Raw genomic sequence first — 27,201 nt, forward strand, 5'->3', positions numbered from 1 at the left:
GCAAACCCTGGCACACAGGTGGAAGGCCATACCAGTGCCATCCTCTTGAAGGTAGGATTGAGTGGTCCTGCGTGCCTTGAACTTGCACTTAAGAAATCTTGAGTTCTCTTACTCAATTTTCAGTTAGCAGCTTTACTACAGGGTTGGGAAACATTCGGCACAGTATGCAGGCCTTAAACATATTGCCATAAATAACCTTAGTGTGAGCCATTTCAAAAAGGAAGAGGAAGGAGGCAAGCGAGCAGGCAGAAGGCAGCAGTAATATCTGGCTGCCAGATGGCATCAGCTTAGCGATGGGGCTGATTCAGTAAGAAGCAAAGAGAAATTCCTGCCATGCTTCTGTGTGGACAGAACCCACAAGGAATTAGGTCCAGAAAGAAAAGCTGATAGAGTCACCATGGCGATCCTATAGTCCTGAAATGCCGTGTTTACCTTGTTGGAAATAGCATTTAGATGTATAATATTTAAGCGTATGTTTACATTAATCCATATTTATATCCAGTAAGTTGTCTGAGAATGTGGATGGTTTAACTTGGTGGTTAGAATGTGAATTCATATTTTAAGAGAAGAAAAGTGTGCCTAGAAATGTTAATTATGTGACATGTGTTTTTCCCTCAAAGAATATTTAGGGAATCAAACATCCATAATAGATCCTAATAGTTTGTTTTTTTATATCCTCACAAGGTGCCTGAATTACATTCTCTTTGTGTATTTCAGGCCACAGAAAATAAAAGGAAATATATATATATATATATAGACACACACACACACACATCTATTTCTTAGGAATCAAGAGTCATCTCACCTAAGATCAGGATATTTAAACACTATTTGCAGATCATTAAACCAACATAAAGGAGGTTTAGCAGAACAGGGCTGAGCATTAGAATTATAAGATTAAAAAAACAACAACAGAAAAGCATTTTATTTTGAGGATTGGCATGTAGCAGAGCTAAAGCCTCACCCTGGCCAAATGGATGCAGCCTTTACACCTGCAGTAGTCGTGACCTCTCACTTCCAATTCCTTCTCTCCTTACTGTGTTTTAGATGACTCAGGAGAGTCACTGGACCTGGTAACTGTTCACACCTCCTAATGAAAGAAGCTCTCTATATATAAAAGCCTAAGTGACAGGCTGACCGTTCAACTGGCCGACTGGTAGCTATGATGCACACTGACCAGCAGGGGGCAGACAGTCAATGCAGGAGCTGCCGAGCTGTGATAACTTGGCAGCTATGGTTCTCGTGTGATGCACCCAGAGCCAGAGAGGCAGGAGCCCGATTCTGGGGTGCCTCATCTGAGAACCGCCCTCTCACAATCCGGGAACCCTGGGGGGATGTCGGAGAGCCGGTTTTAGCATGATTCCCACAGGCCAGGCTAAGGGACCCCCCCGGTGCAAGAATCGGTGCACTGGGCCTCTAGTTTGCTCATAAATCACATGCTCTCTGCCATTATTTGTGCCAGGTGTAGATCCTATCAAAATAAACCTAATAGTCCTTGTCCTCAAGTAACCTGGAGTGCATTCTTATCACAGAATAATAGGATTGTGATCAAAGTGTTGAGTGTTGGCCAGTTATCTACAGATTGAACAAATGAGCTAGTTGTTTTTAAAGAAATGCCATTTGATGTTTGGGTATGCACGGTGTGATAGTGTTGTAGATCCAAAAAAGAATGGTGGCGAATTATTTATTGAATTTCCAGATTATATTCTTCATTACGGTATGTCCTTCTGAGCTAAAATATCAGAATAGTTAAGTTAGGACATGGTGATTCACGCATCTGAGAAATAAATGAGAGTAAAATGTAATATGCACTGAAAGGACTTGGAGAGGGGATGTTTATGACAACTGATGTTTGGCAGATTATGATAGAATTTATTTGACTCTGACTTTGACTCCAAAATTGGAACTTGAGGAACGATTATTGGATCTTTTCATATGTAAATGACCAGATATTTTGTACACATATATGTACCGGAGTAATTGCTACCTTTATGTTGATCACAGAGACTTTCCTAAAATGTGAATTTTTTTTTCAGATACACCATGCTGCCAACTCTATGAGTTGGTGAGGGATGAGTCTATGTATTTCTGTGCTCAAACAAGGATACAGCCTTACCAGGATCAAAGTACAAAAGCAGTTTAATTATTGATCATACTTCCATGCAGAGCAGCAGTGAGTGCAGTGGTGAGAAGTGTGTGTTCCACCACCCAAACTCACTCCTGCCTGAATCACCATACATGGCAGTATTCAAATGATGTGTCATCAAACTGTGCACTTGCAACGTATATAATTTTACTAACCAATATCACCTCAAGAAATTCAATAAAAAAGTTTAAAAAGATCATATGCACTATAGCTAAAGCATTTAGATATATAATAATTTTCTTCCTAAATAAATTATTAATTTGCTTGGAAAAAGAAGTGTGGGCTCCAATGACAGACTCCCTGGGTGTTAATTTTGAATCCCCCACTCACAACAGGGACCCTGCGCAAGTCACTTAACCCTGTGGGCTGAAATTCCCTCAGTTGTGAAATGAGCATAACAATAGACATATTGTGAAAATTAACTTAATACTGTATATGTAAAGCACCTGGTTAGGAGGAAGCTCTCTATATATGTTAACCGTGGTTATGATTGAGCCGTTTTCAGCATCGTTCATCTTCCTAGAGAACTTTGAAGGGAGTAAAAATGTACAATAGTCACCATTTACAAATAGCTTCATGCATGTCGTATCTAATGGTGTGTGAGAGCAAGAAGGTATAATTTAACTCCACATTAAGCTAGTGGTTTCCCAGCTAACACCACCTGCCTCTCTGCTATACTTCTGAGGTTCTTTGAGGACTGGCTTTTTAAGCATCACACTTTGAATTTAGCTCACAATTTATTCTAAAGGACAAAGGTTAGTTGCCTTTATTTGAATAAAAAGGGATCTATAGGGAACTGCAAACATTAATAATAAACGTTTAGAAAATGCTTAAGTGGAAAAGCATCCTCTCAACTCTGAGTTAAATGCAGTTGATCTCTGCGGATTGCTCCCAGCATGCACCAAGACAGAAAAATCAATCACAAATTCAAGAGAACAGACAGAGCCATTTTTATGTAGTCACTGGAAAAGCCTTTAATGCAAACCAAGAAGTTCCACATGCGTCACCTCTCCTACTGTCTCCACTTGTTGCTCATTCTGTAGCTACTTTCAGAAAGCTCAATCTGAACTATTGCTCAGCTGAGCCCTAGAGAGTGACAAAGATAAATGAATGGGATCCTTGTGTGCCAAAATAAAGCATGGACCCTGTCACCACCAATATATGTTACGGCCATTAAGGTCATTTTTAATGAACTGAACTTTTCATTGCAAAGCTTTGCCAAACTTGTTGAATTAAGGGAAAGAAACCTTTACGAAATTGCAAAATAAACTAATTTCACTACATGAGAAGAAGAAATGGCTCGTGAAAAGTATTCTGAGTGTATAATAGTTTAGATTTTTATCAAAGTCAGGGGAAATGATATGCACCTAAAAACTACAGTATGGGTTCAGAACATGGTGGTGGAGTAAGTGGAAGTTACACTCACCTCCTCCCAGAACAAAACTGGAATTTCAACTGGAATATGGATCAATCAACCTGAATAACCAACTGAAGCCTTGCTAAAGAGAAGTCTTATAACCAAGGATTACAGCAGAAGCCACATCGAGACTGATAAGAAGGGTAGAGACGTGAAAAGGGCTGACCCTGCACCCAGGTGCAGCGGTAGAGAATCCATAAGGATATCTCAACTGCAGAGGTTCCTCCTGAGGAGCATGGGGTCTCAGGCCCACACTGGGCACCTCAGCCCAGAGCACCAGAGCCAGGAAGAGGTGCCCATGTAACATCTGGCTGTGAAAAGCAGAGGGGTTTCTGTCTGCCAGGGAGAGGCGGAAGTCTGCTCGAGATACAGGTGACCTCTTAAAGAGCCAGTGCACACAATTTTGTTTGCAGCCACTCACCCTGGGCTCTGGTTGAGGGAGGGTGGAGCAGACTAGTCATGTGAGGAGAGATAAGTTTGTGACTCTAGGGAGAGAGCTAAAGGTACAGTCACCAGGATCCCTGTACTGAGTGCCTGTCCCACACAGCAGATGCCATCTTTCTTGGGTAGAGCATTGCCTTCCTTACAGCATCAGCCTGGGGGAACACAATACACCTACCCAGTAGACACCCTGTCACCCAACCCTGAGGGTCTCACAGCTTGCTGAGGAGTTAGCTGCCTGGGCCAGGGTGTACGTAGAAGTCCTGGCAGTCTCAGGAGGTGTTAGTGACTGAATTGTATGGCCCTGTAGCAGGGGCCATTACCCCCACCTTCCTGTGACCCTGACTGGCTCCTCCTCTTCATGAGAGCTCATGTAGTTCCACCCTACAGACTCTGGCAGCCCCACCCAGCTGAGCGTGGGCCCTCCAGAAGGTGTAGGCAGAATCCAAGACAGACTGAACTTGTAGCTCTAGGACAGGGCCATTTTTCCCTCGAACACCCTTCACATGGCCAAATCTTGGTCTGCTTGCACCTGATAAACTCTTCTGGCCTCACCCTGATGACTCTGAGACCCCACCCCACCACAAAAGTCTGTAAGCACCCGGCAAATGACAGCTAGACTTGGTATACCTTGGTATACCTTGGTATACCTTGGTATACCTTGGTATACCTTGCTGAGTGGCATCAGACCAAGCACTGGCAGTTTGAACCTGTATCAGTCTGGTGAACACCACTCGCCTCTACCTGGTGACCCACTGAGAACCTCTCGTGGACCTCTAATACCACCAGAGGCTCTTTCAGTGATTGAGCCCAAGAGGCAGCCAGCAGGCAGAGGCAGGCAAAGGCAGATCTCAGGTTGCCTTGGGCCTTTTGCTGTCCTGCCCCCTGAATCAGTGCTGGTGGAAGCTGGCCTTGGTACACAGCTTGGTCCTTCCCACACACATCCAGTCCCAGCAGAGCCAGCCACAAACTGTGGATCACTTTGTAGTTCTAAACAGGTTGCCCAGGGCCAATTACAGGCAGCATCTAACATCAGTATGCACCAGGGACCCTCCCAAGAGGCCCCAGGATCAGTACATCCAGTGGTGATCTTCAAACAACATCAGAGAAGGATCCAATAACCTTCACAAGCTGCACACCCAAAGGGATATCTCGGCAGTCCTCAGATCCTGCTGAGGCAAATTCCGCTTCATGTGGTCAACACTTGGACAACAGCTCATACACTGTGGTAATGGTTAATCCTCACGGTCAGCCAGCCTGAGGGTCGACCCCATGCACAAATGGGCCAATAGCAATCAAGATTCAATTATAAAAATACTGCTATGTGTGACAACATGGATGGACCTTAAGAATATTATGCTAAGTGAAATAAATCAAACAGAAAAAGTTAATTACCATATGATTTTACAAATGTAGGATAAAAAAATGAAAGCAACAAATGAAAGAAAAATAGAAACAAATAAAAACTCATAGACACAGGCAACAGTATGGTGGTAACCAGAGGTAAGGGGTGGGAGGGGATAATAAAGGATAAAAGGAATCAAATATATGGTGACAAAAGGTTTTACTTTGGGTGGTGGGCAAACAAAGCAATATATAGATGTTGTATCATAGAAATGTACACTCGAAACCTATATAATTTTATTAACCAATCTCATGCTAATAAATTTAAATAAAAAATTAAGACTAAATTATAACAGGAGGGCTTATAATAGACAACAGACATTAACCCAAACAACAGACGTTCCTGGGGCACCCAGATCAGGTGATCAAAGAGACTGCACAATTGGGTACCCCATAACACCTCTGCATGAGGTCACTCTACCATGGTTGGGAGATAGCAGATCTATCTCATACACAGAAGCAAACAAAAAGAGGCAGCCAAAATTGGGAGACAAAGAATAAATGAACAAGGAGAAATCTCCAAAAAAAAAAATAGCTAAATGAAATGGAGGCAAGTAATCTACCACACAGATTTAAAAAAAGAAAATGATTATAAGTATACTGAAGGAACTTAGTGAGAATTTCGACAGCATGAAAAAAAGTCATAGAAACTATAAAAAATAACCAGTAAAAATAAAGAATAAGAAATCTGAAATGAAAAATATACTAGAAGGAATAAACAGTAGGCTAGATGAAGCAAAGGATTGAAGAAGACAAGGTAGCAGAAAATACCCAGTGAGAAAAGAAAAAAGAAAAAAAAGAATTTTAAAAAATGAGGATAGTTTAAGAGATCTTTGGGATAATATGAAGCATAACAACATCTGTATGATAGGTGTACCAAAAGAATAGAAAAAGCAAGAAATTGAGAACTTATTTGAAGAAATAATGTCTGAAAACTTTCCTAACCTGGTGAAGGAAAATGACACACAAGTCCAAGAAGTGCAAAAAGTCCCAAACAAGATGAATCCAAAAAGGCCCACACTAAGATATATCATAATTGAAATGGCAAAGGTTAAAGACTAAGGGTAAATCTTAAAAGCAGCAAGAGAAAGACAGTTTAGTACCTACAAGGGAGCTCTTATAAGACTGTCAGCTGATTTCTCAATAGATACATTTCAGGCCAGAAAGGATTTGCACAAAATATTCAAAGTAATGAAAAGCAAGGACCTACAACCAAGACTACTCTACCCAGCAAGGCTATCATTTAAATTGAAGGAGAAATAAAGAGCTTCCCAGACAAGAGAAAGCTAAAGTTCTTTACCACCAAACTAGTATTACAAGAAATGTTAAAGGGTCTTCTTTATGAAGAAAAAAAAAAGAGGAATACAGTTATAAAGAATAAAAAGGCAATAAATATGTACCTATCCTATATAATAAAAGCCTAATGTGCAAATCAACCAAACAACAGAACAACGGGTGGACTGACCGATCGCTATGATGCGTACTGACCACCAGGGGGCAGATGCTCAATGCAAGAGCTTCCCTCAGCCCACAGGCCCCAGGCCAGCCAAGGCGGGTGCCAGCAGGGGGCTCCCTGATCGCCCCACCAGTTGCCCCACAGATCAGCCCCGATCGCCAGCCTGGCCTTGAGACCCTGCCCGTGCATGATTTTCATGCACCGGGCCTCTAGTCAATAATAACTTTAAATGTAAATGGCTTAGAAGACATAGGGTAGCTGACTAGATAACAAAACAAGACACATTGAGTTAAAGACACACACACAGACTAAAAGTAAAGGGATGGAAAAATCTTTTATGCAAATGGAAATGAATAAAAGTAGGATAACAATACTTATATCAGAAAAGATAGACTTTAAAACAAAGGCTATAATAAGAAACAAAAAGAGACACTACATAATGATAATGGGATAAATTCAACAAGAGAATATAGCCCTTGTAAACATTTATGCACCCAACATAGGATCACATAAATATATAAAGCAAATATTGTTGGACATAAAGGGAAAGATTAACAGTAATAGTCTTAGTGGGGATTTTAACACCCCATTGACTTCAATGAATAGATCTTTCAGACAGAAAATCAACAAAGAAACAGTGGCCTTAAATTACAAACTAGATCAATTGGATTTAATTAATATTTTCAGAGCATTTCACCCCAAAGCAGAAGAATATACATTCTTTTCAAGTGCATGTGGAACTTTTCTGGGCTAGACCTCATGTTAAAACACAAAACAAGTCTCAATACATTTAAGAAGATTGAAATCAAGCCCAACATCTTCTCTGACCCTAATGATATGAAACTAGAAATCAATCATGAGAGGGGGGGAAAAAAACCTGGGAAACACACAAACACAAGAAGGCAAAATAACATGTTACTAAACAATGAATGAGTTCACAGTAAGATCAAGGAAGAAATCTAAAGATAACTTGAAACAAATAAAAACAAGGACACAACAACCCAAAATTTTGGGGCACAGTGAAAGCAGTCCTTAGAGGGAAATTATTAGCATTATAGGACTACTTCAAGAAACAAAAGAAAAATCTCAAATAAACAATCTAACCTTACATTTAAAGGAACTAGGAAAATAAAAACAAAGCCCAAAGTAAGGAGAAGAAAGGAAATAAGTATCAGAGCAGAAATAAATAAGATAAAGTCTTAAAAAAAATAAGAAGATAAATGAAACCAAGAACTGGTTCTCAGAAAAAATAAACAAGATTGACAAACCTTTAACCAAACCATCAAAAATAAAAATAGAGAGAGGACCAAAATAAATAAAATAAAAAATGAAAGAGGATAAGTAACAACTGACACTACAGAAATACCAAGGATTATAACAAAATATTATGAATAACTATGTGCCAGCAAATTGGACAATCTGGAAGAAATAAGTTAAATTCCTAGAAACACACAATCTCTTAAAACTGAATCAAGAAGAAACAGAAAATCTGAAAAAGACCAATTACTGCTAATGAAATTGAAGCAGTAATCAAAAGACTCCCAACAAACATCCTGGACAGGATAGCCTTATGGGTGAATTTTATCAAATATTCAAAGAAGAACTAACACTTATCCTTCTCAAGCTATTCCAAAAAATTCAACAGGAGAGAACACTCTCAACCTTATTTTATGAGGCCAGCATTATTCAATTACAAAACCAGATAAAGACACGACAAAGAAAGAAAATTATAGGCCAGAATCCCTGATGAACATAGATGCAAAAATCCTCAACAAAAATTTAGCCAACCTAATCCAGCAATACATGAAAAAAATCATACACAATGATCAAGTGGGATTTATTCCTGGGATGCAAGGTTGGTGCAGTATCCACAATCAATTAACATGGTACACCACATAAACATACTGAAGGATAAAAGTCATATGATCCTATCAATAGATGCAGTAAATGCTTTTGACAAAATCTATCACCTATTTATTATAAAAACTCTCAGCAAAGTGGGAATAGAGGGAACATATCTCAACATAATAAAGGCTATATATGACAATCCACAACTAGCATACTCAATGAGAACAAACTAAAAGCATTTCCCTTAAGATCAGAAACATGGTACTGGAAGTCTGCCACAGCAATCACACAAGAAGAAGAAATAAAAGGCATCCAAATAAGAAATGAAGAAGTAAACCAGTCATTATTTGCAGATGACATAACACTGCATATAGAGAACCTTAAAGTTTCCACCAAAAACTATTAGAACTGGCCAATGAATTCAATAAAGTAGCAGAATACAAGATAAATATCTAGAATTTGGTTGCATTTTTATATGCCAATAATGAACTATATATAGGAAAACTAAAAAACAATCAATTGCATGAAAAAAATACCTTAGGAATAAATTTAACAAAGAGGTTAAAAACCTGTACTCAGAAAATTCTAAGACACTGAAGAAATAATTTGAAAAAGATAAAAATAAATGGAAGGATATTCCATGTTCATGGATAGAAAGAATTAACATCATTATAATTTCATACTAGCCAAAGCAATCTACATCTACAACTCAATTCCTATCAAAATACTAATGGTATATTTTACAGAACAAGATCAAATAATCCACAAAGAAAAACCTTAAGATAGCCATAGCAATCTTGAGAAAGAAGAACAAAGTTGGAGGGATCATGCTGCCTGATATCAAACTATACTATAAGGCCATAGTAATCAAAATAGCATGGTACTGACATAAAAACTGACATATAGTCAATGAAACAGAATAGAGAGCCCAGACATAAACCCACACCCATATAGTCAATTAATATTTGACTTTGGAGATAAGAACATACAATGGGTTAAAACAATCTATTCCCAATGGTGCTGGGAAAATTGAACAGATACATGCAAAGGAAAAGAAAAGAAATTAGACCACCTTCTTACAACATATACAAGAATAAACTCAAAATAAATTAAATACTTAAATGTAAGACTGAATACCATTAAAAGCCTAGATGAAAACATGGGCAATAAAATCTCAGAAATTTCTTATAGCAAGATTTTTTCTGATATATCTCCTCAGGCAAGGGAAACAAAATAAGCAAAGAACAAATGAACCCAGCTGGCATGGCTCAGTGGTTGAGCGTCGACATATGAACCAGGAAGCACAGTTTGATTCCCATTCAGGACACATACCTGGGTTGTGGGCTCGATCCCTAGTGTGGAGCTTACAGAAGGCAGAAGATCAATAAATCATGGATGTTTCTATCTCTCTCTCCTCCCTTCCTCTCTTAAATCAATAAAAAAAATTTTTTTTTAAAGAACAAATGTGACTACATCAAACCAAAAAGTTTTTACATAGCAAAGGAAGCCAACAAAATGAAAAGACATCTCACTGGATGGAAAAACATATTCACCAATGATAGATCTCATAAGGGGTGATAACCAAAATTTGTAAAGAACTCATACAGCCAAAACCGGTTTGGCTCAGTGGATAGAGCGTCGGCCTGTGGACTGAAGGGTCCCAGGTTCGATTCTGGTCAAGGGCATGTACCTTGGCTGCAGGCACATCCCCAGTAGGGGGTGTGCAGGAGGCAGCTGATCGGTGTTTCTCTCTCATCAATGTTTCTGACTCTCTATCTCTCTCCCTTCCTCTCTGTAAAAAATCAATAAAATATATTTTTTAAAAAAAGAACTCATACAACTCAACAACATAAAATAAGCAATCTAATTTAAAAAATGTGCAAAGGTTCTGAATAGATACTTCTCTAAAGAGGACATACAGATGGTCAATAGACATTGAAAAGATGCTCAATGTCACTAATCATCAGAGAAATGCAAATTATAACCATAATGAGATATCACCTCACACATATTAGATGGCTACAATCAATAAATCAACAAACAAGTGCTGTCAAGGATGTGGATTAAAGGGAGCCTTCATGCAGCTGTTGGTGGGAATGCTGATTGGTGCAGGCGCTGTGAAAAACAATGTGAAGTTTCCACAAAAATTTAAAAATGGAACTACCTTATGACCCAGTGATTTCACTGCTTGGAATATATCCAAAGAAACCCAAAATACTAATTTGAAAGAATAAATGCACCCCTATGCTCACTGCAGCATTATTTACAATAGCCAAGCTGTAGAAGCAAAACAAGTGGATAAAAAAAATAGTGGTACATATATACAATGGAATATTACTCAGCCATAAAAAAAGAAAGGAATTTTAGCATTTGCAATAGCATGGATGGATCTAGAGAGTTTAATACTAAATAAAATAAGTGAGTCAGAGAAAGACAAATACCATATGATTTCACTTATATGTAGAATCTAAAGAACAATATAAAACAGAAACAGACTCATAGATACAAAGAACAGATTGATGGTTTCCAGAGGAAATGGAGGCTGGGAGACTGGGTGAAAAAGGTGAAGAGATTGAGAAGTACAGATTGTATTTGGAATATAGTCATGGGATATAAAGTACAGCATAGAAAATATAGTCAATAATACTCTAATCTATATATATAACAGCCTAATCAACCATTACAACCGGTCAACCAAACAACAGGTGGACTGGCCGCTGTGATGCGCACTGACCACCAGGGCGCAGAGACTCAATACAGGAACTACCCCCTGGTGGTCAGTGTGCTCCCACAGCCAACCTCCCGCGGTCCCTCCCCCTGGCCAACTGGGTGGTCAGTGCACTCTAATAGCCAACCTCCCGCGGTCCCTCCCCCAGGCCGGCTAGCCCTGAGTGGCCCAATCACTGGCCAGGCGGAGGGAACCTACAAGTGCACAAATTCATGCACTGGGCCTCTACTATATAATAACTATATATGGTACGAGCTGGGTACTGGAAATATCAGGGGAACACTTGGTAAAGTATATGATTGTTTAACTACTATGCTATACATCTGAAGCTAATACAAATATTAGTGAATGTAAACCATAATTGAAAACATTTTTAATTTAAAAAAGATTACTTTCTGGTATTAAGCTGAAGGCTACAAATGTACTAATAGTATTGTAAGCTATAATGGCATTTTAGTCCATGGGCTATGGCTTTTTAAATAATCATACTAGCCTCAAGAAAAATCAAACTTCTAAATCATGTTTTGTTCACATAAGTCAGGAAAGCAATGGGAGAGAAAGATGGACTGGAGCAAGTGTCAGCTTCTCATTCTTCATTTGTGAAGAGAGTCATTTGGCTCCATTTCCATCTGCTACATAGTATTAGTGTTCTATCTTCACTTTCTCCCAAAACTCTGTGCACATGGAGTTTTAAGGAGTAGACAGAAAAATAGCTCTCCTCAGGCGTCTCTAACCTAGAAACAACTCCAAACGCTCCCTAGCTTTCACTGCCCGGTCGCTGCTGGCCACATAAGGATAGTCACGTATAAATTACAGGAGACAGCCTCTGGCTCAAAGTTGTCCAAAAACCATTTTCTTTTATAAAATATCTTTTTTAAGAATATTAAATTTAAGTGTGATAGACACAGAATTTAAACTTGCCCCAAGCTACACGATAACCCAACACCCCATCACCATGAAGTGAGGCTGGCACATCCTGCCTGCGTCAGCTATAAGAAATATAAAAAGAATGGAGCCCACTGCAGCTGCTTATTCTGGCACCAAAAGAAACTCCTACAACAGGAAAAAGTTTTTGTTTTCTTCATGCCAATACCTGGAACTGAGAGGCATGGTTTAATGTATTGGAGTTTCCAGGCTATTGCCTCCTTAGTTAGCATGCTTCCAGTCTTCAAGCCCAAGAAGAAGCCCAATACCAGCCACTCATATCATCAACTCTTCCCCTCCTATTTATCCATTTGAACAAAAGCATTTATTGCTCTGACTGGGTGGCTCAGTTGGTTGGAGTGTCATCCTGTACACTAGTGGTTCTCAACCTTCCTAATGCCGTGACCCTTTAATACAGTTCCTCATGTTGTGGTGACCCCCCAACCATAAAATTATTTTCATTGCTACTTCATAACTGTAATTTTGCTACTGTTATGAATCATAATGTAAATATCTGATATGCAGGTATTTTCATTGTTATTTTCATTGTTACAAATTGAACATAATTAAAGCATGATGATTAATCACAAAAACAATAATCAACCAAACAAATATATGTGTTTTCCGATGGTCTTAGGCGACCCCTGTGAAAGGGTCGTTCGACTCCTAAAGGGGTTGCGACCCACAGGTTGAGAACCTCTGCTCTACAAGGAAACTAACTTCTTTCTCTCTCTAGCTGCAAAACAGACCAGCCAAAGGCAAAGACTTACACTTCCATGGGTTTAGACAAGCCTGAGAGTCTGCCAGGCAATGCCAGCCCTCCAGTGTAAAGGACACCAATCATCTCTTTTGCCCATTTCAGAATGTTTCTGACAGTACGCACTCCTAACAATGGTATAATATATAGAAAGTGCTTAAAACACATCAGTAAACATTAGCTGTTATCATTGCCTTTTTTTTTTTTTAATCGATGTGGTAGTAGTGAAGATGGAGCAAAGTAAATAAATATCTGATACGTTTTTGAGAGAGAATTGATAGAGTTTAGGAATCATTTAGAAGTGAGTAGACAGGGAAAATGAGGGGTCAAGAATAACTTCTATTTTTTTATTTAAGCAATTGGATGGCCAGTAGAATCGTGTGCTGTGATGGGAATACAATACTGAGGAGGGAAATCAGGAGTTCAGTTTTGGATATTTTAAGTTGAAGATACCTTTGAAATATCAAATTAAGAATGTCAGGCAAGAGAGAGAACCATGTGTAGTGGTTAAGGGCATGAAACCTTACTAGCTGCATGACTGACTTATACTTCACTTTCCTCATCTATAGATGAAATGGAAATAAAAATAGTTCTTATCAGGTTGTTAAGATTTAACTTTTATTTATAAAGCACTTAAAATAGTGCCTGGCACATAAGAAGCCCTATGTAAGTTTTTGATAAATAGAGAATTATTAAATTACTGTTTACTCTCTTCAAAGAGTAAAATAGCTTCCTAGCCCAATCTTAGCAAAAAAAAAAAAATCAGACAAAAGGTCCAGACTAGAGATTAAATACAGTTGTCCCTTGGTATCCATGGAGGATTGGTTCTAGGGCCCCCGACAGATACCAAAATCTGTGGCTACTCAAGTTCCTTATATAAAATGGCATAGTATTTGCATATAAGCTACAGATATCCTTCTGTATCCTGTAAATAATCTCTAGGTTACTTATAATACTAATACAATATAAATACTAAGTAAATAGTTGTTATACTATAGTCGTATTATTTAGGGAACAATGATAAGAAAAAGTCTGCACATGTTTAGTACAGACATAACCATTGTAGGCCTAACTACATAGTACATGTCAGTAAAACTGAACTTTTTTTTCCAAATATTTTCTATCCACCCTTGGTTGAATCCATGGACGCAGAATCAGTGGAAACTAAAGGCTGACTATACTTAGAAAGTTACCCTCCCGTGGCTGGGTGGCTGTGTTGGTTGGAGCATCATCCCCTACCTACACCACAAGATTGGGGATTTAATACTCCATCAAGTCACATGTGGCAGGCATCTGACTGATGTTTCTCTCTCTCAGATCAATAAACATATCCTCAAGTGATGATTTTTTTAAAAAATGTTACACTCACATTGGTGGTATTTGAAGCCAAGAATCATTGATGAATACATCAAAAGACAGTACCAAATTGTGCCCTGGGCACTGAAATATTTACAGTTTGAGGAGGGGAGAAGGATCTAGAAAGGGAAACTGATAAGGAAATGACCAGAAAAGAAGACCAAGAGAGTTTGGTGTCATGTAAATCAAGAGAGGGAAATAATTCAAGAAGAAAGGTCAGGTCAGTGGTGGTGGGTACCACTGGGGACACAGTAGGGGAGGACTGGTTTTGTTGGGGATAGCAGACAATGTGAGGCCACTACTCTTAGAAACTGATTATTAGCTATTGTTCTGTCACCTTTTCTCTTATTGGTAAAAAAAAAAAATAAATAACAACCTTCTGATGGCCAACAGGGTCCCTCCTTTAGTAAGTTTCCTTCTAATATCTTATCTGGAGCCATATCAGAGAAAGCTGGGTCAGAACTGAAAGATGAGTTTAACAGAGACTCAAATCTGAGGTCCTGGCCCTTAAAAGAGCCAGTAGTCTGACTCATTAGCACTTTGAGAGAACTCTGATCCCCCGCAGCATTTCCTGCTGGTGTAATATCTCTTTGAAAGGAAAATGTGGTCTCTAAGGCAATCTGCTTTTCCTCGCTTACTTCTAGCACTGCGCATTCTGCACAAAAGCCACTGAGACATTCTTGCAGAGGCGAGCTGCCCCTCAAAGGACACAAAAGGGCATCTTTATCATGAGAAAGTGAAGTCTGCTACTTGAAAATGCCACTTAAATATAGCTCTTCCAATGCTGCCCCAGTGGGTTTTGGAATTGTGTCCTTCCTTCTTATTTATTTATTCATTCATTCATTCATTCGTTCATTCATTCATTTGTTACTGGTTAGTGGCATTATACAGGGCAGTCACTAAATTTTTTCATCAAAGGGTTATGTTGGTGGCTGCATCAAAATTGTCATTTGCTTTGCTATTCTAATTTCTAGGATCATTCTGTTCTTGGTTAGATTAATAACCAAGGGCACTCAACAGTGCTGAAGACTCGCACAAACCAGCATGATACTTAAGAATTTGAGGAACCTATGAAAAAAAGTGGTATTATCAGATGTTTGGTGCAACAGTGTCCTGGACACCTTTGAAGATTTTTTTCTTGGAGACTTCAATGAGTTATCTAACTAGCATGAATTGTTTGCAGCTCCGGAGAGTTGTAAGCTAACAACAACAGTTGAGAAATATTTTCATAATTCTGCATTCAAATCAGGTATCTTTGACTAAAGAACTTTCATAATAAGTGAGATCCTCATTTATTTGGAATGATTTAGATGTTGTAGAGGCATATTTTGGATCAATATTCTCTGAAAACTTTAATGCTTTTGTCATATTTTTAATCATTTTAAGGTCGGCTTGGTATGATGGGTTTTACAGTTCTAAAATTCCTTAAGGGATTCAATTAAAGAGTTGCCTTCCATTTGTAGCATTCCAAAGGTTTTTGTTTGTTTTCTTATTTTAGAGAGATTTTTAAATCTTCCCTTTTAATTTCAATGAGAGACACTAAATAACTAAAATGTTTTAGTTATTCAGGTCTTTTGACCTGTAAAATTGAGACAGATGGGAGATGTTTCCCCTTCCCTTTTCTAAGTTTCTTTCCCACACAACAGCAGATTTCTTTCTCCTACATCCAAATGCTCTTCATTCCAGAGGCCAAATGTCCAACTTAATTTTAAGTACACCTTTTCCTAAAGATTTTACTCATTAATATCTCAAGGATTTCCCAGAATCAGAAGAAAACAAACTTTTCAAAACTAAAGAAAAAGAATAAAGAAAGGAAGATTGAATTAAAAATAAGATAAAGCAATATGGAATAACATCATTACCAATACAGTATGGTGATTTTTGCCCCTGAATAACATATTTATATAAAAGGCTTCCTGGTTAATGTGAGGTGCAATTACTTATGTAATATTTTATTTTTCCAATATGCTACCTTCTAGATACCTCAGTGGCCACTAGATAAATGATAAATCTTTATAAAGAGAAAAAAAAACAGCATTCTCATGCAAATATAAAATAAACATCTGTTGAAGATTTTCTTTACCTCATTAATGTTACAACCAATTCAAAGGAAATTTAAAAGAACCATATGCATATAGGCAAATAAGACTACAGAAATAAATTTACAAATGGACACAAAATGGGCCTATCTACAGAGCAACAATCAATTGCATTTCACTAGACATAATTAATCTGCATTCCTATGGGAAAATCAGTCTTCTTCAATTTGTAGAGTAATAAAATAACTCACAGTCAATGAAAGATTGAAAAAAAAAAAACAAAACTAGGAACGATCCACTTAAAAAGATATCCAGTAATCTTTTTGTTCCATTTTAAAGTGATTTTTTTTCTTTATTTTTTTATTAAATCTATTGAGGTAACATTGGTTAATAACATATAAGTTTCAGTTGTAAAGCATTATCACACAATACAGTGGGGCCTTGACTTACGAGTTTAATTCGTTCTGAGACCGAGCTCATTAAGGAGCTCGTTAAGGAGCTCATTAACTCAAATTACTCTATCAACTCAATGCAAAAAATCAGCCGAGAGACAGCTGGTATCTCAAAAAACTCGTCAGTCGGGACACTGTAAGTCAAGGCCCCACTGTATATCAACCTGTATACTCCATTGTGTGCTCACCACCCGCAATCTAGTCTCCTTCTATGACTGTATATTTGACTCCCTTTATGCTCTTTGTCCTGCCCACACACATTCCCCTTCCCCTCTAGTAACCATCAACTGTTGTCTGTGTCATGAGTTTTTTTTGCTTGTTCATTTGTTGATTTTGGCTTTATATCTCACATGAGTGAAATTATACAATTCTTGTCCTTTTCTGTCTGACTTATTTTATTTGGTATGATACTGTCAATATCCATCCATGTTGTGGCAAATAGCAGTAGTTTCTTTTTTATGGCTGAGTAATATTGCATCATATACATATCACATCTTTATCTAGTCAAAGGACAATTAGATTGTTTACATATTTTGGCTATTGTGAATAATGTTGCAATGAACATAGGGATATATATATATATATATATATATATATATATATATTAATATTTTCAAATTATTCAGGTAGATACCCAGAAGAGGGATTATCGATGGGTCATATGGTACCTATATTTTTTATTTTTTGTATGGAATATCCATATTGTTTTACATAGTGACTATACCTATTAACATTCCCACCAGCCATGTGCATGGGTTCCCTTTTCTCCACATCCTATCCAGCACTTATTTCTTGTCTAATTGATAATAGCCATTCTGTCAAGTGCAAGGTGCTATCTCATTGTCGTTTTGATTTGCATTTTCCTTATAACAAGTGATGTTAAGCATCTTTTTATATATTTGTTGGCCATCTTCTGTCTTCCTTGGAAAAGTGTCCACCCAAATCCTCTGCCCATTTCTTAATCAGGTTATATGTTTTTTGTCGCTGAGCTGTATGAGTTGGTTATATATATTTTTTATATTAGCCCTATCAGAGGTATCATTTGTAAATATCTTCTCCCATTCAGTTGATTGCTGTTTTGTTATTGGTTTCTTTTGCTGTACAGAAACGTTTTTGTTTAATGTAGTCCTATTCATTCTTTATTTTACTTCCGTTGCCTTTGAGATCAAGTTCACAAAAACCTGTCAGAAACAAAGGTCCATAAGTTTACTGCCTATGTATTTTATTGTTTCAGGTCTTATATTCAAGTCTTTAATCCATTTTGAGTAATTTTGTGTATGGTGTCAGATAGCAGTCTAATTTCATTCTTTCGCATGTGGCTTTGCAATGTTCCCAACAGCATTTATTGAAGGAACTTTCCTTTCTCCATTATATATGTTTTTGGCTCCTTTGTCGAAAATTAGTTGCCCTCATACGTGTAGGTTTATTTCTAGGCTCTCGGTTCTGGTTCCATTGGTCTATGTGTCTGTTTTACTGCCAATACCACATGTCTTTGATTATTGTCACCTTGTAGTGTAGTTTGAAATTAGGGAGTGTGACACTTCGGCATTGTCCTCTTTTCCCGGATTGCTTTGGCTATCTGGGGTCTTTTGTGGTTCCATTCAAATTTGAGGATCTTTTCTTCTATTTCTGTGACAAAGGCCATTAGATTTTGACAGGGATTATATTGAATCTGTAGATTGCTTTAGGTAATATGGACATTTTAACAATGTTAATTCTTTTAATCCATAAGCACAGAATATCTTTTCATTTCTTTGTATTCTCTTCAATTTCTTATAGTTTTCAGTGTACAGGTCCTTCACTTCAGTTGTTAAGTTTATTCCTAAGCATTTTATCCTTTTTGTTGTATTGTAAATAGGATTGTTTTCTTCATTGCTTTTTCTTATTATATTTCTTTGTTAGTATATAAGAACACAACAGATTTTGTATATTGATCTTGTATCCTGCAACTTTAATTAACTTGTTTATTGTTTCAAATAGTAGTCTTATAATTTTTTAAAATATATTTTATTGATTTTTTAGAGAGAGGAAGGGAGAGGGATAGAGAGTTAGAAACATCGATGAGAGAGAAACATAGATCAGCTGCCTCCTGCACACCCCCTACTGAGGATGTGCCCGCAACCAAGGTACCTACCCTTGACCGGAATTGAACCTGGGACCCTTGAGTCCCCAGGCTGATGCTCTATCCACTGAGACAAACCTGTTAGGGCATCTTATAATTTTTAACTACACTATTCAGTTTATTCCCTCCTCTCTCCTCTCTCTGATATGTCGCCGCCACTCTCATATGCAAACATTTGCCAACAGAGAGAGGGCAACAAAATCCACAACCCCTGTCGACTTATAACCCAAATGTAATAAGATTGAAAAGTAAACCAAAATTAAATATTCCTAATGTGATTTCCTGCAAGCTTCAATTTGCATTTTGAAACCAGAGCACAAGGCGAGGCTGGTCACAGCATCAAAATGATATACCTTAAAGCTACGCTTATTTTGAATAATCCCAATGATTTTTTAAATAAATATATATGTGAGAAAGGAGGAGAGAAGCAAGAGGAAAGTAAGAGGAGAAAAGAAGTTAAATATCTTAACCACAGACTATATAATAGTGTATTAAAATCAGAGCCTACCTCTGGCTAAGATTTGCAGTGACATGAGACTAATTAACTAAGAGTGAGTTGGTTCTGTTTAACTAAATTAATAAAGCAATTGTTTTTATTATTTTAGTCTATACTCTGACTCCATAATAGCTACTAATAAACTAAACCACTTTGGGATTTTACAAGTGAATTTCATTATCACTGTTTTTTTATTCCATGAAAAGGACTATGGTAATAACTAATAAAAGACTAAGGTTTTTGTTAATAAAATGAACAATTAAGCTTGGAAATCAATGGACGACTAGACAGAAGCAGAAATCATTTATTTGCTGGAATTTCTTTTAATTTTCTGGAGATGGCAATATTAAATGTGAAATCATATCAGTCCTTCCTGAACTTTAAGCCTGTCTTTTAAGAACCTCACCCAGCCATTTTTTTTTATTCATCCCACAGTACTGCTGCTAACAAAAAGAATTTTTTAATTGCCCAAATTAAACTTCAATAATAAGGACTTTTTCATTGTACATTTGTACATCGAAATGACTTTTTAAATGCCTATTGACTCCGTTTTAAAGATCCCACTTTCAAGGTTCTAACTCAACAAGTACTATTCTAATTGAGTCAGCCACACACACATTTAAACCTCTTCGCTCACTTGCCTGCCCTCTCACTGACCTTGCTTCCTCCCACTTGTGGCCAGAAAACTCAAGATAGTAAATGCAGAGTTGAGAGACCTCGGGGTGTGGGGGAAAGTTTCATATGAGAAAGTTATTATTCATTTGGCCATTTGCACTATTATGTATTTTTCTTTTGAAATATAATCTTCTGCCTTCAACGAGAGAGGATATATTATATCATACAGTGTATGCATTAGAGAAATTAAGATGACTGCTAGAAGACAGCACCACTTAAAAGCCAAATTGTTTTTAATTGGTGTGAACTTGATGAAGACCTTAGGATAGTGGGTTGGGAGATAAGCCAGTAAGGCTATTTGATATCTGATAAGACTCTCACTTGGGAGATATAAAATAGATGTTTATTGGTTTTGCTATTAACCCTAACTGTTCAGATAGTCAAAAATACACACACGCACATTGCATACTTATTTTCATTTTTCATTTCGTTGCTGCTTTAAAATAAATGTTTCAACCTTTGCATTGAGTTCATGGGGCATCAGTAGCATGCCCTTTTCTACTCTGGGCTTTTCCTGTATCTTCTTGGTCCTGGAAAGAGACCAAATGCAAAGTGATCCACATTATAGGCAAGGAGAGCTGAGTGTTTAGTTTGCTCATCGTTTATATTCCCAGAATTCATCAGGGATTCACTTTGGAAGATAAAACATGAATCAATTTAGCTACTTGTCATTCTTACAAGCTTTATATATATATATATGTGGGGGAGTGAGGGATAGAAAGTAAGACCTAAAATAAGGTTGGAGATTATTTACCAGTCTCAGTGTGTTTGGCATCTTCACTAAATGTTCTGTAGCAGGAGTTAGTAAACTACAGCCCACAGGCCAAATTCAGACCCTTCCACTACCCTTTCCACCTGACCCCCAGTTTTTGTAAATAAAGTTTTATTGGAACACAGCTGAACCAATCTGTTTGCATGTTGTCTAGGGCTGCTTTCATACTATGTTGGCAGTGTTGAGTTGTTGCCACAGTAAAGACTACAAACATGGCCACAAAATCTAAAATATTCTCTATCTGGCCCTTTACAGAAAAAGCTAGCTGATCTTGTCTTTTCACAATGGTCACTGACGAGACCTGTGATAGGTGACAGCATAGTAATCCTCATTGCATAGGGAAAGCTAATAGGGTACCGTTCTTCTTGTGAGCTTGTCATCTTTTTGCATTTGAAAACAAAATTCAGCACCACATTATTAAACAAGCATTATTCATCACATTATGCTCCAGTTGGCAGACTTATCATTTGCTTTCAGATTTTTCCTATATCTGAAATTGTTTAGTATTTTGCATTTTCCTTTATGTCTACACCTGGAGTGTAATATTCAGTGTCTGTGTATTTGTCATGATGCTTGTTCCAGGAGCCAGGCAGGTATATGGGAGTGTGAAAGAAGAGTGTTAAGATTATTTTTGAGGGCAGATTTTGATTTTATTTTTCTGAAGAGTCCCCATAGGTAGCATTATTTAAAGACCACGAGAGTTTTTAATCTTTTAGGACACTGTTTTGCCCCAACTTCTCTAGGTGCCAGAAGATGAAGTCAAGAATTCAAAAACAAGAGAGGGAGGGAGGTCACATTGTGAGGAGAATTTCTTGGGAATAATTCTGGGTGGCCCTCCCTCCCTCATCCACCTTCCTGACAAGGCTGCATGTGACTTTCAATCTCTCCTAGGGGGGTGGCTCCTTAAGGATAACAAATGTCAGACCCTTCCCAAAGGGACTCCTTCCATGCCTGAGACACCACGCCAGGTCCCTCTGCTCTGTGCACAGCCCAGGCACAGGCCTAGAACGCATCCTGGTTGCGGTGTTTCCAGTTTGAAAACTTGGATTGGTTTTCTGTGAGAATTTCAATTTCCCTAAACTAGATATGAACCATTTGCGCTCGCTAGGATTGAATGCTAGAACCTTCTTATCAGTTCTTTCCTTTTCTGCCAAAGTCAAGGTTAAGGAGCCAGGTTTGCATGCCTCCTCAGCACAGCTCCCTGTGAGAAAGCAGTAGGATTGTGGAAAAATAAAAAAAATGTTTATTCCAAAGTTCTTTCTCCAGACTATTTTACTAACTTTTTGGAAATGTTAGGAGTTCCCTCTGGGCTTTTTTCCCTAGGCCCCTCTCAAGGTCATTGCAGTCATGGCCATTGTTGATTAGTGGGAGGGGAAAAAAAAATACTTTAAAAAAAATGTGGATATTGTTCTACATTCTAGAGAAACTCAGAGATAAATCGAATCCTGACTATTGTGGCTTCTCTCTCAGGGGTTGGGGGGTACAGGACACACTTGTATGAAAGCACAGCCTCTCTTTACTGTCACATGCCTGTGGACTTAAATTTGTAGCACAGATTTTTCTCTGTGATATAAAAAGAACTGTAGTCCAGACTAATTCAAAGAATGTGTGAGGAACAAGACTGCTCCATTCTTGGAAACTTACAAAATACGAAAAGAAAACAAAAAACTTTTTCTGCATATAAATAAATCTTGGGAAGCACATTGTGCAGAAAAGCAAAGAAAATTACAGAATATGAGATCCAGACTAAGAGAAATACTTCCTTAAATATCTCCAAGGGCTTCTTTTGTTAGAGTTTTTAGTATCAGAATTAGCCTGCTGTAAGAATAGCCAGCATCCTGCAGCAGGCACAAGTGCTGGGATTTAGAGCGAGAGAGAAGAAACCATCAATTCCCTGTTCGGAATCGCGACCCCTGTGGGGGCAAGGCAGGCAGAAAGCAGGTGGTCTGTGGCTGGAATGTCTTACAGCTGGGAGTTCATATGACACTGGAAGAGACCAATCCAGAAACAGTGGCAAGTGAGCTGATGAACTAAACAGAAGCGCCCATCAGAGGACAGGGTGGCAGGGCCCTGAGCACATCCTGAGAGGACACTGGGCCATGGCAGCAGGTGGGATGCATCCCCTCCCGGTGCCCAGGCTCTCCTGCCTGGGGCTTCTCACCCTGTCCTCTTGTTTGCTTGCCAACTGCAGGTTCGTCCCAGAGGCCTGGTCGGCCTGCACAGTTACCTGTGGTGTGGGGACCCAGGTGCGAATAGTCAAGTGCCAGGTGCTCCTGTCTTTCTCCCAGTCGGTGGCCGACCTGCCTGTGGACGAATGTGAAGGCCCCAAGCCGGCATCCCAGCGAGCCTGTTATGCGGGACCATGCAACGGGGAGCTTCCTGAGTCCAACCCGGGAGAGACGGATGGCCTCCTCGGTGGCCTGCAGGACTTTGATGAGCTGTATGACTGGGAGTATAAGGGCTTCACCAAGTGTTCTGAGTCCTGCGGAGGAGGTAAGAAGGGAGATTCTGGCTCAGATCCCCACCATCTTCTTGTCCTCTTTCTGTACCCTTTCTCCCTGTGTGCAACTGTGTCATGTGACTGCCTCTGGTCCAGGAATGATAAGCAGGGGGAGGAGCGGGGGGAGCCTTTCTAAACATAAAGCAAACTGAATGAAACCCAGATGTGTCTCTCCTGGGCTTGAGGAGCTCTGAGATTGTCAGCTGGGAGTGGCCAACACAGCTTATCCTTTTACTTTCCGTTGTCATTCTGGTGTTTTGCACAATATCCTGATGGATCTGACTGAGAAACGCAGTTGACACGGACCCAGCAATGCCCCCAACTTTCAGTTTTACTCATCTAGGCCCTGGCCTCAGTGCACACGGGATGAACCAGAACCCAAGACGACAGAACAGCCTACTATTGCCAAGAATAACTTCTAGTGCCTCTGATTTACTCAGCTGATTTCCCAAAGTACTATCTGTTTCCAAAGAGAAAGGGTGTGTAAAGGGCAATTCACACCGCGGTCACCTGTAACTGGAGGGGAGTTGAAAGATTGAAGTCTGACCCCACCGCCATTTTCAGATGAGAAAACAAAGATATAAAGAAGCTGAGTGACTTGTGCAAGATCACACCGCTAGTGCATGACAGCTGGGACTAGGCTTGCCACTTATTTATTTCTCTGTCTAGAGTGCATCACACCACACTTCTTTAAGCACCTAGAATTCCTAAAGCTTTCTCATTATGAATATGATTGAACTAGTGTTAAATGGTCCATGTATTCTGACCTGGTTCCTAGGTGTATTTCATGGTGATCAAATAGACTCAGTGATTCTTTATTTCGGGTGAAATCTGAATGGGATTGTGGTGGGAGAGGAAGGCATTTAAATCAACAGCTAATTCGTTGAGATTACATTATAGAATGTAATTACCATTTTAGAAAATACATTACATTCCTACTGCCATTGCCTCCCATTGAGATTTTGATGGGTGAGGAAACTCTGCTGACCTCCTGCCAAATCCCCCGCTCTGGCTATCAGTGTTCTGCATTCCCAGCAAAGTTTCTTAAGTGCTGTAAATATATATATATATTATTCCCCCAAACTGCATTAGAAACCATGACATTTTGAAAACTCTTTTTAAAAGGCATGTTTTGTTCTGGCCTGCATTGCTCAGTGGTTAGAGTGTCGGCCCAAGGACAGGAGTTTTGAGGGTTCAATTCCTGGTCAAGAGCATGTATCTGGGTTGCAGGTTCATTCTTCTCTCTCTCTCTCTCTCTCTCTCTCTCTCTCTCTCTCTCTCTCTCATTTCTCCCCTGCCTTTCCTTTTCCTCTCCCTCTCCACCTTCCCCTCTTCCTTCCACTCTCTAAAAATCAATGGAAAAAGTATTCTCACTCCTCAGGTGAAAGTTGAAAAAACAAGGCATCTTTTGTCATTATTGAGAATGTAAGGAGAAATGTGCCCAAATTGTTCCCATGGAGTTGAAAAGGAATGAATAGTGGAACAAGTACTAGCAAAGAATCAATTTTCTCCAACACAATTTTTTAATAAGTGTTTAATAGTTTTGACCTTGAGATTCTTGTTTGTTTCTAAGCCTTCCAGTTTGAAACCGTGAAATTCTTAAGCAGTTTAATGGAGAGCCCTGTTCTCTTAAAACCTAAATTTTTCCATCTGATTCTGGAAGAGTTTCTTGGAACTCAGCTAATCTATGTTCTTAGGGTGTTCTTCCCTCACACAGAGGACATCTTTCCGTCCTTAACGAGGGAGAAGTGTTAAATAAGCTGGTGATCTCTGAGCCTGGGCAGGAGCTACGAGGTCATGTGGAAAGGCCACCTGCCAGTGGCTACCATGGCTTCTTTCCAACATAAGGAATGACTCAAGAGTTCAGATGGTGTGTATTTATCCCCAATTTCCGTGATCACCTGAATTGAACGATCATTATCTCTAGTCTAAAACAAACGTGCTTTGAAAAACATTACTTCTGGTCTCTCAGTTGTGGTTCTCAGTTACAAGTCATGCCTGGAACTTGATGAGCAGATGGAAAAAATAGATGCAGTAATGGAATATATAAATAAGCGGATACCTTTATGTTTAAGAGTCTAACTATTTTGCGGATCAACCAAGGGCATAAAATTCAAAGTGGAGAGAGTATATGGAATGTTTTTCATGTAAAATGTTTTCAGGAGATACTGATTTAGAAATAAGACTTGGATGTTGGATGTGCCGTTGATCTCTGCCTGTAGGAACTGAGCGTCTTTGTATGACATAGATTGTACATCCTTTCTGTCCAAGGCAGCAAAGTTAATGAAATGCCTTAGTCCTTAACTGTCAACAACTGTGCCAACTTACCTACAGTCATGTCCCTGTGCCAACGTCCTATATTTACACCTAAAATGTCGGAGTTGAAAACTCCAAACTGGTGAAAATAGGCTTGGGCTATCTGGGCCCATATGATGCCCATAGCACTAAAAAATTATTTTGTTATGTGGGACAGGTACATTTTGAAGTCAGTGTTTGGCAGTAACATTTTATTGTATTATCAACTTTGATCTTTCACCAAAATATAACCCACGAGGTTACACATATTTTTAATCATTCTTGCTGAAGGCAACCAAAAACGTACAAGATGGACAGGTAGATTTTTTTTTTTTAATCAATTGTGGGCTGTAAGGCCAGTCGGGCTAATTTTATTGTTTTTGTAATCTCAAGAGAGGAAATTGGATAGACACAAAAGTAACCTTTCGCCTAGCAGAGGTAGCGACCAGAAGGAACTAGTTAGTAATTTAGGCTGCAGTGGGTGACTACGTTTCCCCAAGCTGTCATCAAATATCATGTAATAATTAAGCTATTCTGAGAGAGAGAAACAGTGAAAATTCCATTTTCTGGAAGATTAAAAATGAGCCTAACCCAGCCATGGGCAAACTACGGCCCGAGGGCCGAATCCGGCCCGTTTGAAATGAATAAAACTAAAAAAAAAAAAGACCGTACCCTTTTATGTAATGATGTTTACTTTGAATTTATATTAGTTCACACAAACACTCCGGTCCAGTTTAAGAACCCATGGTGGCCCTCGAGTCAAAAAGTTTGCCCACCCCTGGCCTAACCTGTTGGTGGCTGTGTCCTGTGTTCCACTATCAATTCCTCGTTCTATTTTAATTTCCCTATGAACGGTATTAGGTGTGGTCAAGGATTTGAACCTGAACAACTTTCTGACATTAAACTCCTAGATGGTAAAAATCAACATTGAACCGTACCTGAGGGAAAACTCGAAATTTACTTCAGCAAGAATGAAGACGTCTTATACCTGCTGTTCCCTTTTCCTTATGAGTCCTCTCTCCTTTTGCTTCTGTCAAGAAAGGAAAACTCAAAATCATAAACTACTGTAGTTATACATATGTTCTGCATTGGTTTAGAATGTCCTTCTCAGTGCATATATTAGCCTGTTTGGAAAGAGCACAAACTGGATGAGCTAACTTCTCACTTCCTGGCCTGACTCCCCTGGGCCAAGGATACTGTGAACTTGAAGGTGAAGTCCTCACAGTTCCTCCCTCCTCCAACTTCCCACACTCCCAGGTCCAAGGCAGCTCCCTCACTCCATGTTCCTCCCTCCAGGCATCCCATCCCCTCCTCCCCTTAGCCGTAATTGCACACTATGCTTAGAATGCCCTGCCCTTTAGGCATTTCATTCC

The 27,201-nt window shown here is 38.9% G+C and overlaps 1 protein-coding gene across 1 annotated transcript in view; it reads left to right on the top strand.

Annotated features, from left to right (window-relative positions):
* ADAMTSL1 (ADAMTS like 1) overlaps positions 1-27,201 on the top strand; it is an 876,403-nt gene that overhangs the window by 670,067 nt on the left and 179,135 nt on the right. The window contains exon 17 of the mRNA XM_070429962.1: positions 23,225-23,526. Within this exon, the coding sequence (XP_070286063.1) occupies positions 23,225-23,526 (302 nt within the window). The remainder of the gene's footprint in view (positions 1-23,224; positions 23,527-27,201) is intronic.

Source organism: Myotis yumanensis, unplaced genomic scaffold, assembly GCF_028538775.1.
Source record: "Myotis yumanensis isolate MYYU_CA2020_CCGP unplaced genomic scaffold, mMyoYum1.0.hap1 SCAF_12, whole genome shotgun sequence".
Taxonomy (NCBI): domain Eukaryota; kingdom Metazoa; phylum Chordata; class Mammalia; order Chiroptera; family Vespertilionidae; genus Myotis; species Myotis yumanensis.